At 35.5% G+C, this 20,407-nt stretch overlaps 2 protein-coding genes across 2 annotated transcripts; both read left to right on the top strand.

Moving 5' to 3' along the window:
* Positions 1-1,869: 1,869 nt before the first annotated feature.
* Positions 1,870-8,955, top strand: LOC100256660 (protein transport protein SFT2). The gene is made up of 4 exons (XM_002273534.4): positions 1,870-2,412; positions 7,851-8,118; positions 8,257-8,361; positions 8,605-8,955. Exons 1-4 carry the CDS (start codon positions 2,198-2,200, stop codon positions 8,713-8,715), a joined length of 699 nt encoding a protein of 232 aa, XP_002273570.1. The 5' UTR covers positions 1,870-2,197; the 3' UTR covers positions 8,716-8,955.
* A 7,060-nt stretch (positions 8,956-16,015) lies between these two features.
* On the top strand, positions 16,016-20,141 carry LOC100256562 (leucine-rich repeat receptor-like serine/threonine-protein kinase RGI4). The gene is made up of 2 exons (XM_002267834.5): positions 16,016-19,134; positions 19,248-20,141. The coding sequence occupies exons 1-2, from the start codon at positions 16,308-16,310 to the stop codon at positions 19,700-19,702; spliced, it is 3,282 nt and encodes a 1,093-aa protein (XP_002267870.2). The 5' UTR covers positions 16,016-16,307; the 3' UTR covers positions 19,703-20,141.
* The last annotated feature ends 266 nt before the right edge of the window (positions 20,142-20,407 follow it).

Raw genomic sequence — 20,407 nt, forward strand, 5'->3', positions numbered from 1 at the left:
TTTATTTTAAGAATATAAAATTGTTTTAAAATTATTTTACATCTTAGCCGTTAGGATGTTAAAAATAACTAAATTTTGACATCTATTGTTTAGAATTAAAATGGAATTCATGATAGAGATGAGTTGAAAAATCTAACATGGGTTTGAATTCTATAGAAAAAAAGCTGTAATCTGCAAATTTGGTTGTTATAGAGGATGAAAATATCACAAATCGATCCAATATCGGTGATTGGATTTTATGGAAATTTCAAGAAATATCGAACCAAAATTTTGGAAAAATAATATCAATGAAATGAAAACTTTTCCAAAATTCATAGAAATAGTAAGAAAAATTTCAAAATTAATCCATTTATTGAAGTTATTTTACTAAAGAAAAAAATATATATGTATAAGACATAAACAAGAGTATAATATGTATTGATGAAAAATAAAAAGTTTTAATATGAATTAAATACTAATTTCAAGTAAACATTTGATTTCATTAAATGTCAATATCTGTAGGTCTTGAATTTTAAACTTGATTTGTAGTGAATGCAAAACTATGACACCTCTCTCATGTTTATGAAATATTGAGAAGATAACAATTTTTTTTTTCCAACAATTTTGGATCAAAGAATCTTTCCAACGAATTGGGATTTGAATGAGAAAAAAAATTGGTATTTATAGAAATAATTTGGGTCAAAATAACCATTAGAACATGGAAAAAATTGTTACAAAATATTTTTGGTGGTTGGAATTCATTCAAATTCAAATATGACCCGGGATGGTGATTTGGACCTTCAAAAAGGTTTTAGCATGATGATTAAAAGTATGTTTGGTAATTGTTTTTAATAACATAGTTTTTTAAAACTAAAAAAATAAGAAAATCATTTGAAAAACCACTTTTTGTTTTTTAGTTTTAAAAATAGAAAATAATGATAGTTTCAAGAAATATTTTTTAGTTGTTTTTATTTATTTTTTAAAAATTATTTTTAAAAATAATTATATAGATAAAATGATTAAAAATAAATATTAAATATAAAAAATATATTTAAAAATATTAAAATATGTTAAAAACATTTTAATTTAGCAAATGAACTTTTGTTTTTTAAAACATCAAAGTATTATTTTAAAAAATTGTTTTTAAAGAACAATTTTTTAAAATCGGTGTTGAAAACAGTTATGAAACCAGAAAGAAGTGCAATGAGGGAATGTGGAGTAAGCGTTATTATTATTATTATTATTTTAATAAAAAAATCATCGATTAATCATAGATAAATTCTTTGTACCTTCATTTTTCTTGAAAAAAAAACAAACAATGCAAATGAAATAGAATTTAAATTTTTTTTTGGATATAATATATTTTTTATTTTTATTTTTAAAATAGAAAATAGTAATTATTTTTAATTGATGGGACTTACCAGTCCAATCGGGACCGGCATCACGGAAATCTGGACCTCAAACTCATGAAATGAGTTAGACACCATCAGACTACATCTAATTTATTATTTCATAGGACAAACCAAAAAAAAAAAATTATTTGCTAAAATTTTTATAATATTAAATAAAAATAATATAATTTTTTTAAATTATAAAATTAGTTAAAATTAAATAATTATTTTTTCTTTTATTTTTAATATATTTATATTTAAATATTATACATATTTTATTTAATAAAATTTAAAATATTAATACATTTATATATAAAATAAAAATTAAATATTATTGATTTTTAATTTATTTATATATATTACAATTTTTTTATAATTATTTTTTATTTTAATAAGAAATAATTATATATTTATGATATCATGAATCGTGAATCGGTGGGTGAACCCGAAAACAAAAAAAAAAGGACCTTTATTTATTAAATTTCTTTTGTTTGAGTTAATTGAAATTCATAATATTTCCGTGAAAGAGAAGAAAAAAAAAAAGAAAACAGATACATAACCGTTTACCGATTAGATCAGTAGAATTTTATTGAGAGAATTTTTCTTGGGGAAAGTTTACAGGGAAACAATGGGATGAAGGTGTGTTCTCGGACAGACCAAAACGATGCGTTTTAGGGTTGGGACGCTGGTACTCGAGTAAAGCCTGTAAGGGAACCGTTTGGAATAGTCTCGATTCTCAGTTCCACTGTTTGGTAGCTGAGAAAATTAGTAGCATTGCATTTTCACTCCCAAAATCCTAGTAGCGTTTTTTTGTTGCTGAGAAAACAATGGAGAAAATGCAATCGTGGTTTTCACCTAGCGGCAGTGAGGATCTGCAGAAAGCCTCATCGTCCTCGTCGTCTTCTCTCTTGGCTCAGTGGAACTCGTACGCTGCAGAGTCCAGATCCTCCGAAGAAGAGGGTTCTCTCGGCATGGGCATGGGCTTCGATCTCGAATCTGCTGTTAGGTCCGCCAACGACACGGTCACCGGCACTTTCAGCGTGTAAATGCTCTTAATTCTCAAATTTATGAATTTTCATTTTATTAAGCTATTTTTGGTTCATTCGATTCAATATACTCATTTCATGAGCTGATTTGGGCTTGAAAACTTTAATTTATGCATTCTTGGGGTAAGTTTGTTGAAAAATGGATTTAATATCACCCACCCAATAGGAAAAAAGTTGAAATAACAAAATTCAGGTGCATTCGGATGGTTTACGATCATAATTTAGGGTCATAATGGAAAACTGCAATTAGCAGCTTAATTTTGAGATGTTAATATTTCATGAAATGTTAGAACTGATCTCGTTCTATCTCTGGCGGTAAATGATCTGGGACAACCAGCGTAAGTTTTTTTATTTATTTTTATTTTTGGCGTCAAGTGCATGGAAAATATGCGAAATTCGAATCGGAAGGTGCAGATTTGGAGATCTTTTACGGAAAAGGTGATTTTAGTTTAGGGTAAGGTGAAATGAGACAGTTGATGTGATAATCAAGGCTGATTTGTTGGAATGCTAAATGCATAATTTTGAAGCCGAGAGCAATTAGTTGGGGCACTGCATGCAGAATCTTAGGGTATTTTGAAAGTTCTTTATGCTAGGTTCTTGTTAAAATCATTGAAGTGGAGTTGTTGTTGCCACTTGTTGCAATGCAGAATGGGCAGGGATTAACTTTTTTCCAATCGACTATAGTTCACTGTGCTTCCATTCCTCTGTTATGGGAAGTAAAGAACAAGTTTTTAAATCTAGAGTGGAATTAAGTGTAGAACAACTGCTTATATTGCTTGTGAATTGTCATACAATCATCATTTGGAGCTTCTTTATAGGAGTTTGGGTTTGTCTTTAAAAAGGCTAGAGAGATTTTGGTTGTCATCAGCTAGCAGTTTATGTTGCCAATAAACATCAATTAGGAGACATAAATCAATTGGGGCTGTTTGTTGTCTTATTCTCAATTACTATGAAGATTGCTTCTCCCTTTGTCAACTCAAGAAATCAATGGTGTGATGTCTTACCAAAGCTTTGGGTGGGCCAGTTTCTAGTGGTTTCTTTCATAAAATGGCAAATACTCACAAAAGGAGGAATACTCTAGCTAAGGGAAGAATTAATGGGGTGTGTTTAACAGAGGAGACCGAGATTAAGGTGGGAATTGCCAAGGTTTTCCAGACTCTTTTCTTGGTGCCAAAGAAAGGAGGGGTTGAAGATCTTAAAGATTTTAGGCCTATAAGTTTGGTGGGTAGCCTTTATAAGTTATTGGTTAAGGTGTTAGCTAATAGTCTTAAAAAGGTAGTGAGCGAAGCGGTCTCAAAATTTTAGAATGCCTTTGTGGAGGGTAGGTAAATTCTTGTTGCTGTGCTTGACTCGACGTGGAAAGGTAACTAGCCCGAGGTGCTCTGTAAGCTTGATATTGAGAAGGCGTTTACGTTAATTGAGACTTTTTGATTGCGATTTTGAACAAGATGAGATTTGGGCAGAGGTGGATTGGTTAGATTAGTTGGTGCTTTTCTTCACCAAAGTTCTCTATTATTGTGAATGACATCTCTTTTGAGTTTTTTCAAAGCTCCAGGGGATTGAGTAGGGGGACCCACTTTCATTGTACTTGTTTGTTTGAGCCATGGAGGCGCTCAGTTGCCTTCTTGAGAGGGTTGGGGAGGGTGGTTTTTTGTTATTTGTTGTTTGTCGTTGACACTTTGGTGTTTTGTGAGGCCTCTCTTACCCAAATGACCTATTTAAGTTAGGTACTTATGTGGTTTGAGGTCATTTCGGGTTTGAAAATTAACCTTATCAAGTGTGAACTCATTCCAATTGGGTGGGTGGAGAACTTGGAGGAGTTGGCCTTTGAGTTAGGCTGCAAAGTGGGCATGCTTTTGACTTCCCAGTTGGGCCTTCCTCTAGGTGCCCCTCATAATTCCTTGGCTGCTTGGGATTGAGTGGAAGAGAGGTTTCGTAAGAAATTGACAATGTGGAAACAACAATATATTTCCAAAGAGGGAAGACTAATATTGATTAGGAATACTTTGTCTAGTTTGTTGATTTACTATATGTCTTTGTTTTGGATCTCGAGGATAGTGAGATTAAGGTTGGGACAAATTCAAAGGGACTTTCTCTAGGGAGGAGGGACCTTAGAGAGAAAACCTCATTTAGTGAAGCGGGCTACTGTTTGTTCAAACAAGAGGAAAAAGGGGTGTTGTTCTAAGGAAGCTAGTGATGGCAATGGTATTGGGTTATGGAAGGCCATATGAAAATTGTGGGAGGTGGTTAATTGTAGAATATCCTTCTTTGTGGGCAATGGGAGAAGAGTAAAGTTTTGGAAGAATAATTGGTGTGATGATGAACCTTTAAGTGTTTCTTTTTCCTCCTTATTTGCCTTAGCTAGTTCAAAGGAGGCTGGGGTGTCATTTTAATGGAAGAGGTGCTTAGACTCCTACTTTCTCTAGGCATCTAAACAATTGGGAGATTGAGGTTGTGGAGCGCTTCTTGGCAAGGGTACAAGAGAAGGTGGTAGTTGAGAGTGGAGAGGATAAGGTGTGCTAGTTGGAGATAGAGTGGGACTTTCTTCGTCAAGTCCCTTTACTCTAGCCTAAAGGTAGGGAGATTAGAGTGTTCTCAATAGGTATTGTGTGGAATGCTTGGGTTCCACCTAAGGTGAGCTTTTTCTCTTGGGAGGCGACTTGGGGAAAAATTGACTCTTGATTAGCTACAATTGAGAGGTTGGTCATTATCCAATAGATGTTTTTTGTGTCACACTCAAAAGGAGTCTATTGACCACATCCTTTTGCATTGTATCAATGTGAGGGTGTTGTGACAACTTTTGTTCTCTTCTTTTGGTATTTCATGGGTGATTCGCTCCTCTATCAGAGAAACTCTATTAGGTTGGCATGACTATTTTTTTGGAAGGAAGCGGAAAAAAGTTTGGGGAGTAGCTCCCTTATGCTTTTTTTTTTTGATAATTTGGAAAGAGAGAAACAAAAGATTGTTTTGGAATGTAGAGCTCTCTAATCAAAGATTGAAAGTCTTGTTTCTGTGTAGCTTGTTTTCTTGGTCCAAACTATTTATAAGAGAAAGATCGATGTCCTTATTTGATTTTATTGATTGGTTGGGTTCAGTTTGAGGGAGGGAGTGGTTTTTTGTTTTCTCGATCCTTTTTTTGGTACTTTTTTCCGGCTGTTGTATACATTGTGTATACTTTAATGCGCCCCTTTTTGGTGCTTTTCAATACTATTGCTATTTATCTATTAAAAAAAGAAAAAGAAAAACCATGGATGATGCACACATAATTTAGGTTGGGCTGGTGTTGAAATAATGTAGTATAGGCAGTATGTGTAGCTTGGTATTTTCATTTTACAATGAAATACTACTGATGGGAATGATGAACTCAATCTCTCATCATCATCATCGTCATCTCTTTCTCTCTCTCTCTCTCTCTCTCTCTCTCTCTCTCTCTCTTTCTCTCTCTCTATCTCTTATGATATTGAACATCACTTTGATAAAATCTGTGCTTGAATTACAGTATGAAATCTGCTTTCCATTTAACCGCAGAACAAAGCACGCTGAATTATAATTTTGCATATAATTTGGTATCAATTTTTTTGTCAAAATTTCCTTTCTACTTGATTTACACTTTTTATTTTTTATTTTTTATTGAGGAAACAAGCATTGTAATTATAAAGCAATATATATTTTTTTTTGATAAATAAGAGAATATGTTAAAAGCGCAACTAACACACGAGAGTACACATGATGTATACAGTGAGCACCAAGAGGGAAAACAAAAGCCTACTCCCTTACTTGACAAGAACTGAACCAATCTACAAAATCATTTAAAGACGTAGTGCTTCCATCTATGTACACTTGAATCCACAGAGATAGATTGTTAAGGAAAGAGCTTTTGAGTCTTTGATCTGATGTCTCATAATTATAAAGCAATATGGTTGTCAAAGAAGTAAGATAGTGGCAAGAAAATCTGGTATTTGAATGGTTTGCTTACTAGCTGCAAGTGAAGAATTTCGGCAGGATATTTAAGGGACAGTGTATTATTAATGTTTTAGTGTTGGCAATTTGATGACTTTGTATATGTGTTAGTGTTTGTCCCCTCTCACTCAAAATAAAGGAAGTATGTGATGAAATTTCAAACCAATAGGGGTTAAATTTATTTAGCCAAAACCTTAGGAGAGGTGAATGAAATTAACCCTTTTGAAACATTAATCTAAATTGTTTTATGATTTTCAGCATGTTGTTTTTGCTTCTACTGGTGATGAACACTTAATTGTGAATCTGTTCTGATAGCTACTCTTATAGCAAACTTGAGTGAGGAAAAAGTTGATGATCATGTTGAGAATGCATCTCATGCTAAAACTTATTTGTAGGGTGAATTATCTTTTAATTCAGCCGCTGAATCACTGTATGGTGAATGCTTGAAAATGAAAATTGAGAAAGTCAACTGGGAAGTGATTCACACAAATCTGAATGAAGAAATAGAAAATTTGGTAGTGAAAGAACTTCCTTGTGGGACTAAGTACCATTCTTAGGAAAAGAGCATGCATTGCTATTGAAGGGTGTAAATGGTTTGAAATTGACCTTGTTACTTACAGGAGTCAGTCGAGTGGTTTAAGTGAGTCCTTATATCCTAGTACCATGAAATTAGAGACCTTGCTTAGTTCAAGTTGTTCTTCTCATGATAAGAGAGCTGTAGGATACGTAGATGAAAAATTCATCCCTACTAACTCCAAATATGTATTTGTCAAAGTTGGTGAGAATGAGTCTCTTAGTAGCTCTAAATTTCAAGCCAATTCATCTCAGCCTCAAACTAGGAAGCAGAAGTGTCATTGCTGCTCTAAGATTGGGCATGAAGCTAAAAATTGTCATAGGAAGATGGTGGACCAAAGAGATGAATTTGACCCTAATTGGTTGCATTCTTCAAGGCTATCAAGGATCACTCCATAGCAAACAGAACAAGATCCTGAACATATTTTATATACAAAGATTCAATCTTTTTCATCTAAAAGCTGTATTTGCTGAAGGGCTGACACATTTATGATGTTGACAACAATCTTTCTGATATGACTTTAATAATCAACCATAGATTGCTTACCAGTCCTCCATAATTTTGGTTCCCAAAAGTTTCTCGATCAATTTTATGTTCCATGCTTGTGGGTGCATAGGCCTTTGGATGTGTGCGCTAGGACCAGGTATATGATTTGGTTTTCTGATGTTTTCTTTTCAGATTATTTTTTGAAATAAAAACCATTACTTTTCTATATTTCATTTCCTACTAATAGATTCCGTGGGTTAGTAGGGAAAATCAAACTCAAAAGATCATGATAAACATTTTCTTTGGTGGAATGTGATCACTAGTCCTTTGTACGGTTGGTTAAATGATTTATTCTTAACTTGATATTGTTTTCTCTATTTATTCATGTGCTTGCTTTATTTGGTACCTGTTCAGGGTTTCAAAAGGAGTGAGAGATTTACCTGGGAACATCCAGTCTGCCACTAGTAATGTCCCTTCAGGAAGATCTCTTATGTATTTTGGTATACTCCTGGCAACTGGGGTGTTCTTTGTTTTCATCGCATTTACCATGTTCCTTCCAGTCATGGTGCTGATGCCTCAGAAATTTGCTTTATGCTTTACCATTGGATGCTCCTTTATCATTGGGTCATTCTTTGCACTGAAGGGTCCAAAGAATCAGCTAGCTCACATGTCAACAAAAGAGGTCTATCATCTAGATTTTAGATATACATTTTTGAAACTACATGTTTTTTCAGTGAGATAGACAATATAGAATTTGATTTCCATGTCTAACTGTTTCTTCTCGTTTTTTTGTCTGTTTTCTTTCACATTATTTCTGCAGAGACTTCCTTTCACATTGGGATTTATAGGCAGTATGGTTGGTACAATTTATGTATCCATGGTGCTTCACAGCTACATTCTCTCTGTGCTTTTCTCTGTGTTACAGGTATCAGATTTCATGCTTCCAATATACCTTTTTCAGTCTTTTTGAAGCTTGGGATCTTGCTTTTCTTTAGTTACTGCATCTCTTTGTATGCAATTGAAAATTATTTTCTGACCATTGATTTTCTTGAAAGTAGTTATACAAAACTGCCTTGAATTTATATAAATCTCTTAACAATTTCAAGAGAGGGAAAACAGTAAATTTTCCCGTCTAATGTTGATATTGCTGTTTCATCAATTCCTTTAGGTTCTTGCATTGGCATACTATGCCATCTCCTACTTTCCTGGTGGATCTGCAGGGCTGAAATTCCTTTCATCGGCTTTGACCTCTTCAATACTGAAATGTTTTGGCAGGTGACCATGATGTGTGTGTGCATAAATTTTTCCTCGTAATTTTTTTTTTCTCTTAACTTTTGGATCTCCCTCTCGTAACTGAAAAATGGAATGACCTGAGATACACTGTTGCATAGCAGGCATAGTCATCTAAAATTTTCTGCACTTAGTGTTTGTCTGAAACTTGGTTCGGAAGGATACCTCTAATGTATCAAAAACTTTTCACGGTGAATGAACAATGAAATTAGATGGATTTCTGGCACAATATCTTACAGGCCTTGTTCTATTCAGCATCATTGGAAAACAAGGGGACTGAAATTGTTCATATTTTGAAGGAATGATGGTTAGGCTCTTAATTCCTGTATTTGGTGAGTATTGTTGAACACCCTTTACACGGAATCCAGAGCTTTTGAAGGGTTCAGTCGCATAAGATATAATCCATGATTAAACCCCTGGGTGGGCTATTCTTCTGTTTTTTCAAACTCGTCTATGTGGTGGCGTTTATATGTTAGTTGATCATTTATGAAGATGGCTCTAAAACTCAGCCAGATGCTATAGGATTTCTCCCTCTCCCTTCAGATGGGTTGTGGAATGAACCTATAATAGTATTTTTATTTGAAGTGTTTTTAGTAGAAATGTTTTTAAGAAAATCATGAGTATTTTTTTTGAAAACACAGTAAATTTTCAATTTTTTAAAAATGCTTTAAAAATGTTTTTGAATGCCTAAATGCTCGAAGTGTTTTCTAAAAGCATTGTAAAACTAGCAATCTTGTATTGTCATATTTTGACTCAATTAGCTTGAAACCACAAACTCGAAATGAGCCCAAAAGTGCTTGGTAAAAGATTACAGAAGCATATAAGGAAAAAGTTTATGGCTAGTGAGAAAGCTCCTCTTTTGACCCTAGAGGGAACCATTTCTATCACCATGCTTCTCTGCATCTTTATTTCAGTCCAGAAAGACCCTGGACATGGTTCAGCTTTGCTAATTGCCGTCAGTGGCCACATGGTCCTGTGCCACTGCCACCACCACCATTCAAATGATGTAAAGGGGCCAAGCCCATAAGCCATGAGGTGAGCATGTTATTGACTCAGAAAATGAAGAATAGTCAGAGAATCTATTTGAAATGATGCCTAATTCCAACTCTTTACCTGCAGGACATACGTGTGGCTTTCAAGACACTAAATCCCAAGTGCAAAAGAGAGAAGCTTTGTCACAAAGAGAACAAAAGAGAGCCGTGGCTCATATATTTTTGACTCTTTGACATTGATGGGAATGGTTAGAAGCTGTGTTTTAAAAGCCTTTAGGCCAAAGAATTGAATATAATAAGCTTGGTTGCAAGGGCTTTTCCCCCACCTTCCACACATCACCTCCATTTTAAAAAGACCTAAGAGACCAGGACCCCGAAAATAAGGAGAGATTGGGACATCAGAATTGTCATAAGGGGGTAGTGATATTAGATCCGACAAAGCCTTGTTCTTAATGGTTTTTTACAACAAAATTATTGAAAGCATGAGGGTCGTCCCCCCCATTAACTAAGACAAAAGAGATCAAAGTGAAGTGTTGAAAGATCTTTTGACATAATTTAATGGATCATGAGTAACAAAACAAAAGGGAAAGCCAAAACAATGTTAGAGATGATAAACTTACAATGGAAATGTTTAAAGCTTCACTTAGATAATATAAGCTAAAAAAAATGGCCTGCCATATGTGACAAATCACAGTCAAATGAGATATATAGGTCATGTTTTGACGGCCTATTACAATAAAGCAAAATGCATGGGTCAAATATTTTTGTGGTTGCTTTTTTTTTTTTTTTTTAAAGCATAGGAAAAACAAAGAAAATTTGAGGGGAAGGAAAGGAAAATATGAAAAAAAGATGAAAAAAAAGGAGTAGACTTTTGGATGGGTAGGTGTGAAGAGGTGGAAAAGAATATATTGGTTATTCCTTATGTAAATTTTATTTTTAAATTAAGAAGAGAAATGAGTGGATACGTGGACACACCAAGTACATGCATTAAACAATAAAATATTTGTAATTCCCCATATTTTGGAAAAATAACATCTACTTATTGGAAATTGTGAATATAATATCAATTTGATAATTTTTACCCTTTCTTTTTTTGAAAAAAAAAGCTTAGATTTGAGATGGGAAAAAAATAAAAATAAAATCTGATATAGGGTATTGTTTTTTAAGATATATTTCATATTTATGAAATATGTTATTTTTCCAAACGTGTAACTTTTTTAATCAAATAAATACGAATTTTAATTTTGAGAAAAATAAATATTATATTTGGAAACTGTTTTCAAGAAGGAATTTTTTTTTTTTTAAAAAAAGAGAAAACATGAAAATAAGTTTGACGGATGTAAAATAAGTTTTTGAGAATGGTTATGAAAATGATAATATATTTTAAATATTTTTAGTTGTTTTTCACTTATTTTCACAAAGATATTTTGGAAAATTGTTATATAAATATGAGGAATGATTGAAAATAAAATATTACATATAATAGCTATTTTTTTTAAAAATATTTAAAAATATAAAAAACAAGTTCAAAACATTTTAAATTTAAAAAATATACGTTTATTTTAGAAAACGTTATAAAATAATTTTAAATAATTATTTTTTAGAACTATTTTAAAAAATATTATCGGATAGACTCAAAGTTTTTATTCCTATTTTCATTTCTAACAAATAATTCAAACACGTTAAGGAATAAAAAATGAAATGTCTCAACCACGTTCTTGAAAATTAGTTAGTTTGATTTAAAAAGATTATTTTATAAACTATAAACTATACAAATACATAAATTGGAGAACAAAAATTCTTTTGGTTGGGCATGGACCCAATGAATTTATTCGATGAGATTGCATTTTTAGGCGAAGACAAAGCTGGTTTTGGAAGCATCATGGTGTATTATTAGCCCAAAAAGGGATTGCCCATTGAAAATGCCTGCTCGTGTGCCAAGTACCAAATGAGTAGCCAAAAGGTCCAATGGAGGTAGACCATTTTAGGGTCCACCTCTTTTTGTGGTATGCCTCTCCCCTCCATTAGGACTTATCTCAACTAACTTTTATTTTTATATTTTTAGATAAGAGTTATCAACTAATGATTGATAATATCAGGCTCATACTTAATTCAATAGTAATATTAAAAATTAATTCTAGCAATTTGATTTTAAGTCAAATCCTTGGATAAATTTTAAAGTCAAAAGTATTTAAAATCATGTTAGATATGAACACTTGGATTTTACGAGTAGAATATAATTGTATAGACTAAAATCACGATTTTGGCAAGATGAATAGATCAGAGATTAATTGAATACTAAATATATCTATCGATATGTTCAACCTATGGTAAGCCCAAATCGAAATCGAGTTGAGAACACCCACTCTAACAAAGCCAACACGAAATTAGGGTTCCCATGAGTTACCATGATTTTCATAGTTATTAAATAAAACAATTATTTTAAAGCCTACACTATGGAAACCATATCATAGAATAAGATATTAAAATTTAAATATTTCAAAACACTAAAATATATTGTCATTTGTCAATTTAATATAAATGATAATTAGAGATGACAATGAAGTGGGTTCATATTGGTACTAGTTTTGTTACATCCTTGATAAGACGGTTTGAATTTCTCTTTATTTTGTTTTGTTTCTCTATTTTTTTTTAAACCAAGATTGGTTCAGATTTAGGTTGCTCCTTCTTTCGTTCCATTTCACCCTAATTATATATAATTAAATAAAAATGATTTAATTCATTTTTTTATTTTCCCTTTTTTCACATATAAAATAAAATATACACCTATCAAAAAAATAAATTATAAAATGTATAATATTTATTTATTTATGAACTATATTTATTTTTAATATAATTAAAAAATTTATATATATATATATATATATATATATATATATAATGGAGTAGAAATGGGAATAAATTTAAATAGTAGGGTGAGGTAGAGATATGGATGATCCATTCTACTCTACAAATTCAAGGATAGTTTAACAATTAAACAAAAATGATAAACTCATTATTTAATATAATTAAAAAGTGATAAACCTACAAGTTTAAGATTGATATTTTTCTAATCCAAACCCAACCCTAACTTGTTCAAACCTTGCCCACACAACCCAAACAACCTCAGTTTGGGATTGGATTGGATGAGTGGTACCCATGGAGATTACAACCATAAGTCAAAATTACCTTTTCTACACCCATTGAATGGCTTATCATGTATCAATCCTTGAAAGGATTGATTAACAACAAAATCTCTATCACATGGCTTGTCATGTCTTAATCTTGGGAAAGATTGATTAAGATCAAAATCTATTTAACATGTAAAAGGAATTTTAAATTTGTTTAGCAAATTTGAAATGTATGTTGCAGGAAAAGCTCTTAAAAGAAGAGAATTACATAGCTTGAGAGAGAGTGCAGTAATTGAAATCACCATTCTAGTAATAGAGTGCACCCTTTCTCAACAGGCTTCTCTCTCTTCCCTCCTCCCCTCCCCAGCCAATTCAATAATGAAATCAGCTTTATACATAAAAATAATAAAGTCACACCTCCTCCCTCATGTGCAGCTCTCATGCAAAGCCCAGACCTGACCACAAAAAAATCAATTAAAAACTTGTATAAGAGAGGCTCATAACATGGCACCTTTCTCAAAAATATAATGCCCATGGCCTAATCTTAAGTCACAAGCTTCTCTACTCTTCACTCCACCCACTACCCCACTACTCCTCCACACCTTTCTCTTCAATTCTCCACATGTGCCATATGAGAATTGAGAAGCCACCTATTTCATCTCATATATTATATATGCTTTCTTGTATAGTCTCCAAAATGTCTCCAACAAATTATGTAATCTTTTTTGATTTGTTTCTAAGAATAGTATTAGTCATATCCTTTTTTACCATCAAACATTGAGTGATTGGTTACAAGAAGTTTTTCACGCTAAATGTATAATGGGTTTTTCTTAATTATATAAATGTGAGCACTTACGAGACTCAAAATGAACAATATTTACATAAGAGAAAACATGTGGTTATAGTCATAGGAGAAAATCTAATAGCAAAATGAGGCATGGATCTAACCTATAATCTCAATAAAACGAGGTTTAGATCCTTTGCTTTGTAGCTACGATATGAATGAGAGTTGGGTGTGAAACAATGAATTCCATGCATAACTAAATGCTTGTTTGGTTGCCAAGAAATTGTACAAATGAGGAGGAAACTTTAAAGAACTTCTACAACAACCCCTCCAACCCCAACCTAGAGTTCCCACCTATGAAATTAATATTTGCTACAATTTTCCTTTTACACTGAAAATCTTGAGCAACACAGCACTCAGCTTGAAAACAAAGCCATTCTTGTGGCTTGGAAGGTGAAATTTATTTGATTCATTAATGTATTGTACTCATCCATTTTTCGCCAAGGCAACAAAAGCTTCATTGAGTGGCTTTTGATGTAGAAAAGTTACCTGTAAAAGTTAGAAAATGGAGGAGGGACCATTGGGGAGATCATTTTCTTGCTCTTCTATATTTCAGCTGGTGTCATTGTCTCTTCTTTTAATGTTGTTCTTGTCTGCATATTTCTCAGGTTTTAGGGCATAGATCTTCAATTTTTGGTTCCAAATATTTTCCTCAACTTTTTCATCCTCTAATCATAATTATGTTTTCATGGGCTACGAGGCAGTGGCATGTGAAGTAGCCCTCAGCAAAACCAGCCAAACTTTACATGACTGGTTTGTATTGCTATATTGAGAGAAGTAGGAAAAGTGGGTGATGATGGAAAGTTTTCTATCTACCTACAAATGAATCTCATGGGGTCCATCCATGTATTGGGACAATTACAGAAGAAAAATGTGTGAAAAATATATGGTTTGATGGTGGATAAGGATCTTGGCTTAATCAAGAGGATCTCACAAGTGGGATCTACTTTATGTGATGTAACAATTATTTGTTCTGTGACCCCCTTTGTATTCTTTCTATTATCTGTCACTGGGTGAATTGGTTTCTCTCCCCAAAATCAAAATGAACTCATTTCCAATGGTTCTGTCCATCATGCTCTATGTAGTATAGCTACCAGCTTTCCCATTTATTTTCCCTTGTATTTTCCCATGAAGCAAACAGGGGAGAGAGGAGAAATATTTTCCACCATATTTCCATGTGAAATGAACAAAGCCTAAAAGTCCAAGTCCCGTGACCTGGTAATGCAGCAGGATGGGATGGCACAAGGGTTGATCGATATTCTCGTATTTTAGCCAACTCTTTTTGTTTTGTGTAGATCATTTGGTTTGATTTGTGAATAGAAAGTAGTTAACAACTTGAAGTTGGTGTGATGTTGTCCCTTCCACTCAAGGCCAGCATACATTTTTCTGTTTTCTTCCAATTCTTTACTGCAAAGGCCACCCGACATTATGACCAGTTTGGCAATTTTTTTAAACCATTTTTTTTTCTATTTATTCCTCACTTCCATGTGCATTTCACTAATCCCTTAGATTCCATCTATAAACAAACCAAACAGATCTCCATCACTGCTATTAAATATTCCTAAGCATACCGGCTTTTCTTCTATATAATAACTAATCAAGATGCCTAGAATTCAGCTTCAACTTATGGTAAATTAATAAACAAATTTACTTCTCAATGAAAAACCCAGTTGAGGAATTGTAATCTGTTTCAGTAATTTTCCCTGAACCACTCTGATCTTCCTCATTTTGCTGGGTTTTCCTAGGAAAGTGACAGGCAAACATATTTTCCAAGAAAATTTACTGAAACACTTGGGCAGATTTCTACTGAACAAATACTTCTACTTCTTGAGAAACAGGAAGATGCGTTTTCACCAAAAAGTTACTGAAATGCTACCATTCACTAACAAGTGGTCAGGCTCATCAGTTGTGACCACTTATTTGAAGGACCACTTCAGAGCTTTGGCTTCTCTGGAAATATGCACAATCATCTTAGTTAACCAATACAGAGCTATACATTCAATAGGTTGTTGAGTCTGGTTGGCTCGATAATCAGCCTATCACTGTCGAGGATATAGTACATGAAGCCGAACAGCTGAGCTTGATAAGGAAAAAAGGCTTCATTTATCAGTCCTAGTGATGAAAAGCTATTTTTATTTGAACTATAGGAACATAAGGTAACAGCAAGTGAGCAAAAAAGGAGAAACAGAACAGAATAACTTTCAGAGAGCAATAAAGAGAGGAAATTATAGTGGAAGGAGTAGGACTTACCTCTAGAGAGGCCATTCAACACCAACATTTTCATTTCTGACAGTTAAGTCACTGTAAAACTGCCAATCTATGCAAAATCACAAATCAGATTTGTTTACAAGTAAAAACACCTACCCATTAATTTGACAGCAAAAACAAAGAAACCAGGGGGGGAAGAAAAGAAAAGGAAAGGAAACATTTGCATAAATATAACCAAAAACCCATCTCCATCACCATCTCTCAATTAACAACAATATCAATTAGAATAATAATAGAAAAAGAAGGTGCTCTTGGATCCAGATCTTCTGCTTTTCTTCTATAAACAAAACATGGGGTTCCCCCCTCTACAATCCCAAAACAGATCACCTGTTCTCTTCTCTCAGCAATGCCTGCAACTCTAAGGAATCTCTTGCTTTCTCCCAATATCTTCTCCTTCTCCTTTACCTTCCTTCTCTCAATAAACTCTCTTTTCTTCTCCTGTTGTTTCTCCATTGATGAACAGGGCCAAGCTCTTTTAACATGGAAGAACGGTTTAAACAGCTCTACAGATGTGCTGAGGTCATGGAATCCTTCAGACCCCAGTCCATGCAACTGGTTTGGGGTTCATTGCAACCCAAATGGAGAAGTAGTTCAGATAAGCTTGAGATCAGTAGACTTGCAGGGCCCATTGCCTTCAAATTTTCAGTCTCTCAATTCCTTGAAGAGCCTTATCCTCCCATCAGCCAATCTCACCGGCACAATTCCGAAAGAGTTTGGAGAATACCGTGAACTGGCTCTCATCGATCTTAGTGGCAATTCAATCACAGGCGAAATCCCAGAGGAGATTTGCAGGCTGAGCAAACTGCAAAGTTTATCCCTTAATACAAATTTTCTGGAAGGGGAAATTCCTTCCAACATTGGGAACCTCTCAAGTCTTGTGTACCTGACACTATACGACAATCAACTGAGTGGCGAAATTCCAAAGAGTATTGGAGAATTAACCAAGCTAGAAGTTTTCCGAGCTGGTGGTAATCAAAATCTCAAAGGTGAGCTACCATGGGAGATTGGAAACTGCACAAACTTGGTTATGATAGGCCTTGCAGAGACCAGCATTTCTGGAAGTCTTCCTTTGTCAATTGGGATGCTGAAGAGAATCCAAACCATTGCCATTTATACTGCTCTATTGTCGGGTCCCATCCCACAAGAGATTGGAAACTGCAGTGAGTTGCAGAATCTGTACTTGTATCAGAATTCCATCTCCGGTCCAATCCCCAGGGGAATTGGGGAGCTTGCAAAGCTTCGGAGTCTACTGTTGTGGCAGAACAGCTTTGTGGGTACAATACCATCTGAAATAGGAGCCTGCTCTGAGCTCACAGTGATTGACTTATCGGAGAATCTTCTGTCAGGCAGCATACCAGGAAGTTTTGGAAACCTTTTGAAGCTTCGGGAACTTCAACTGAGCGTTAATCAGTTATCAGGCTTCATACCTTCTGAAATCACAAACTGCACAGCTCTGAATCATCTTGAAGTTGACAACAACGACATTTCTGGTGAGATTCCGGTTCTTATCGGCAACTTGAAGAGCTTGACTCTGCTCTTCGCCTGGCAGAATAAGCTTACAGGCAGTATTCCAGAGAGCCTTTCCAATTGTGAGAATCTTCAGGCCCTTGATCTGTCATACAATCACCTCTCTGGTTCAATCCCAAAACAGATTTTTGGATTGAAAAACCTCACCAAGGTGCTGCTGCTTTCAAATGAGCTATCAGGCTTTATACCGCCTGATATCGGAAACTGCACAAATTTGTATAGGTTCCGGCTTAATGACAATAGGCTGGCAGGTACTATTCCATCGGAGATTGGAAATTTGAAGAGTCTGAATTTCCTGGACATGAGCAACAACCATCTCGTTGGGGGAATTCCTCCATCAATTTCAGGATGCCAAAACCTTGAGTTTCTTGATCTTCACTCAAATGGGCTCATTAGTTCTGTGCCTGATACGCTGCCCATAAGCCTACAGCTTGTGGACGTATCAGACAATATGCTTACAGGTCCGCTGACTCCGTACATTGGGTCACTAGTTGAACTAACCAAACTCAACCTGGGGAAGAATCGACTTTCGGGGACAATCCCAGCTGAGATCCTTTCCTGCAGTAAGCTACAATTGTTAGATCTCGGAAACAATGGCTTCTCCGGTGAAATTCCGAAGGAATTGGGTCAACTTCCAGCGCTGGAAATCTCTCTCAACCTTAGCTGCAACCAGCTTACAGGCGAAATCCCAAGCCAGTTCTCTAGCCTTAGCAAGCTGGGGGTCCTTGATCTCTCTCATAACAAGCTCACTGGGAATTTGAATATCCTCACGAGCCTCCAAAATCTAGTTTTCCTCAATGTCTCCTATAATGACTTCTCCGGTGAACTGCCTGATACCCCATTCTTTCGGAACCTCCCCATGAGTGACCTTGCTGGAAATCGAGCTCTCTACATCTCCAATGGGGTTGTGGCCCGGGCCGACAGCATAGGCCGTGGCGGGCACACCAAGTCGGCAATGAAGCTGGCCATGTCCATCCTCGTTAGCGCCAGTGCAGTACTGGTACTACTTGCAATTTACATGCTAGTTCGTGCCCGTGTCGCCAACAGGCTCTTAGAAAATGATACTTGGGATATGACTTTGTACCAGAAGCTGGATTTCTCCATTGATGACATAATCCGGAACCTAACATCAGCTAATGTGATCGGGACGGGAAGCTCTGGAGTGGTATACAGGGTGGCAATTCCAGATGGACAAACACTCGCAGTGAAGAAGATGTGGTCATCAGAAGAGTCGGGAGCATTCAGTTCTGAAATTCGGACACTGGGCTCGATCCGGCACCGGAATATTGTGAGACTTCTGGGATGGGGATCAAACCGGAGCCTGAAACTGCTGTTCTACGATTACCTTCCCAATGGAAGCTTGAGCTCGCTCCTTCATGGTGCGGGAAAGGGAGGGGCAGACTGGGAGGCAAGGTATGATGTTGTGCTGGACGTGGCACACGCCGTTGCTTATTTGCACCATGACTGTGTGCCTGCAATCTTGCATGGGGATGTGAAAGCCATGAACGTGTTGTTGGGTCCTAAGCTTGAAGCTTATCTTGCTGATTTTGGGCTGGCTAGGGTTGTGAATAACAGTGGTGAGGATGATTTCTCCAAAATGGGCCAGAGACCTCACCTTGCTGGCTCTTATGGATACATGGCTCCTGGTAATTCTTCAATTCCATTTTATTGTTATTAATTTTAATTAATGTTATTTTGATTAATTTCATTCCATTAATAATGATTTTTTTGTTCATTTTTGTTCTTGGGGTGTTAACAGAACATGCTTCAATGCAACGTATCACAGAGAAGAGCGATGTTTACAGTTTTGGTGTGGTTCTTCTGGAGGTTTTGACAGGAAGGCATCCCTTAGACCCAACCTTGCCTGGGGGTGCACACTTGGTTCAGTGGGTTCGTGATCATTTGTCGAAAAAGCTGGACCCAGTTGACATTCTTGATCCAAAGCTTAGGGGGAGGGCTGACCCTCAGATGCATGAAATGCTCCAAACGCTAGCAGTTTCATTTCTCTGTATCAGCACCCGAGCCGAGGATCGTCCAATGATGAAGGATGTTGTGGCAATGCTCAAGGAAATTCGACAAGTCGATGCTCTAAGGGCAGAGACTGACTTGTTGAAGGGGGATTTGTCGACTCTACCTTCATCTCCTCCTACTCACAACATGGTTCTGCAAGGATCTTCTAACTGTTCCTTTGCTTTCTCTGATGAGTCAGTCTGATAGGGGTCTTTAGAAGGTCACACTTCACATTATGTGCATATATTCCATTGAAGAATCCCTTAGAGCAGGGAAGATATGTTACAGGAGAATTGCTATGTTAAGAGGTATAATTTCTACGTTATCAGGTTCATATAGGTTGAAGTAATTAGTTCTTGGTGTAGGTTCAATTGAACAGTAGATCAACAAGTGTAACAAAAATGGCAGACGCTTGAGTGTTTGTCATTTTTGCTCGTTGGGTGAGGATGGATGACTTGGTAAAACTTCTTCAATAGTTATGACAGTGCAGGTGAGGGAGATTATGAAATGGGTTGTCACTTCACTGTATTTTGAGGGTAAGAGAGTGACTGTAGGGTGGAGCTGGAGTTAGAACAATGATCGGTTGTTTGGATTTATGTAACTAGAATTTATTGCAAGGAATGAGATTCTCTCTCTCTGTCTCTCTCTCTGTCTCCCTCTCTGCCTCTCTCCCTCTCTCTCCCTTAGGCACAAACTCACATAGAGCCAGTCTTTCCAGCATGGCTCACATGGTCCCCAGCTCCTCACATCACATGTCCATGTGCTGTTCTGAATAAGACTTTCCAGTAAAGTAAATCTTTTTAGGCATACTAATCTAGGTTCTTTTTCAACCGTTAAGTCCTGCCACAGAGCACATGTACAAGCAGTAACAGAATAAATGTAATCTACCAAAAGGGAAGAAATGTCATT

The sequence above is a fragment of the Vitis vinifera genome, chromosome 19, assembly GCF_030704535.1.
Source record: "Vitis vinifera cultivar Pinot Noir 40024 chromosome 19, ASM3070453v1".
Lineage (NCBI taxonomy): Eukaryota > Viridiplantae > Streptophyta > Magnoliopsida > Vitales > Vitaceae > Vitis > Vitis vinifera.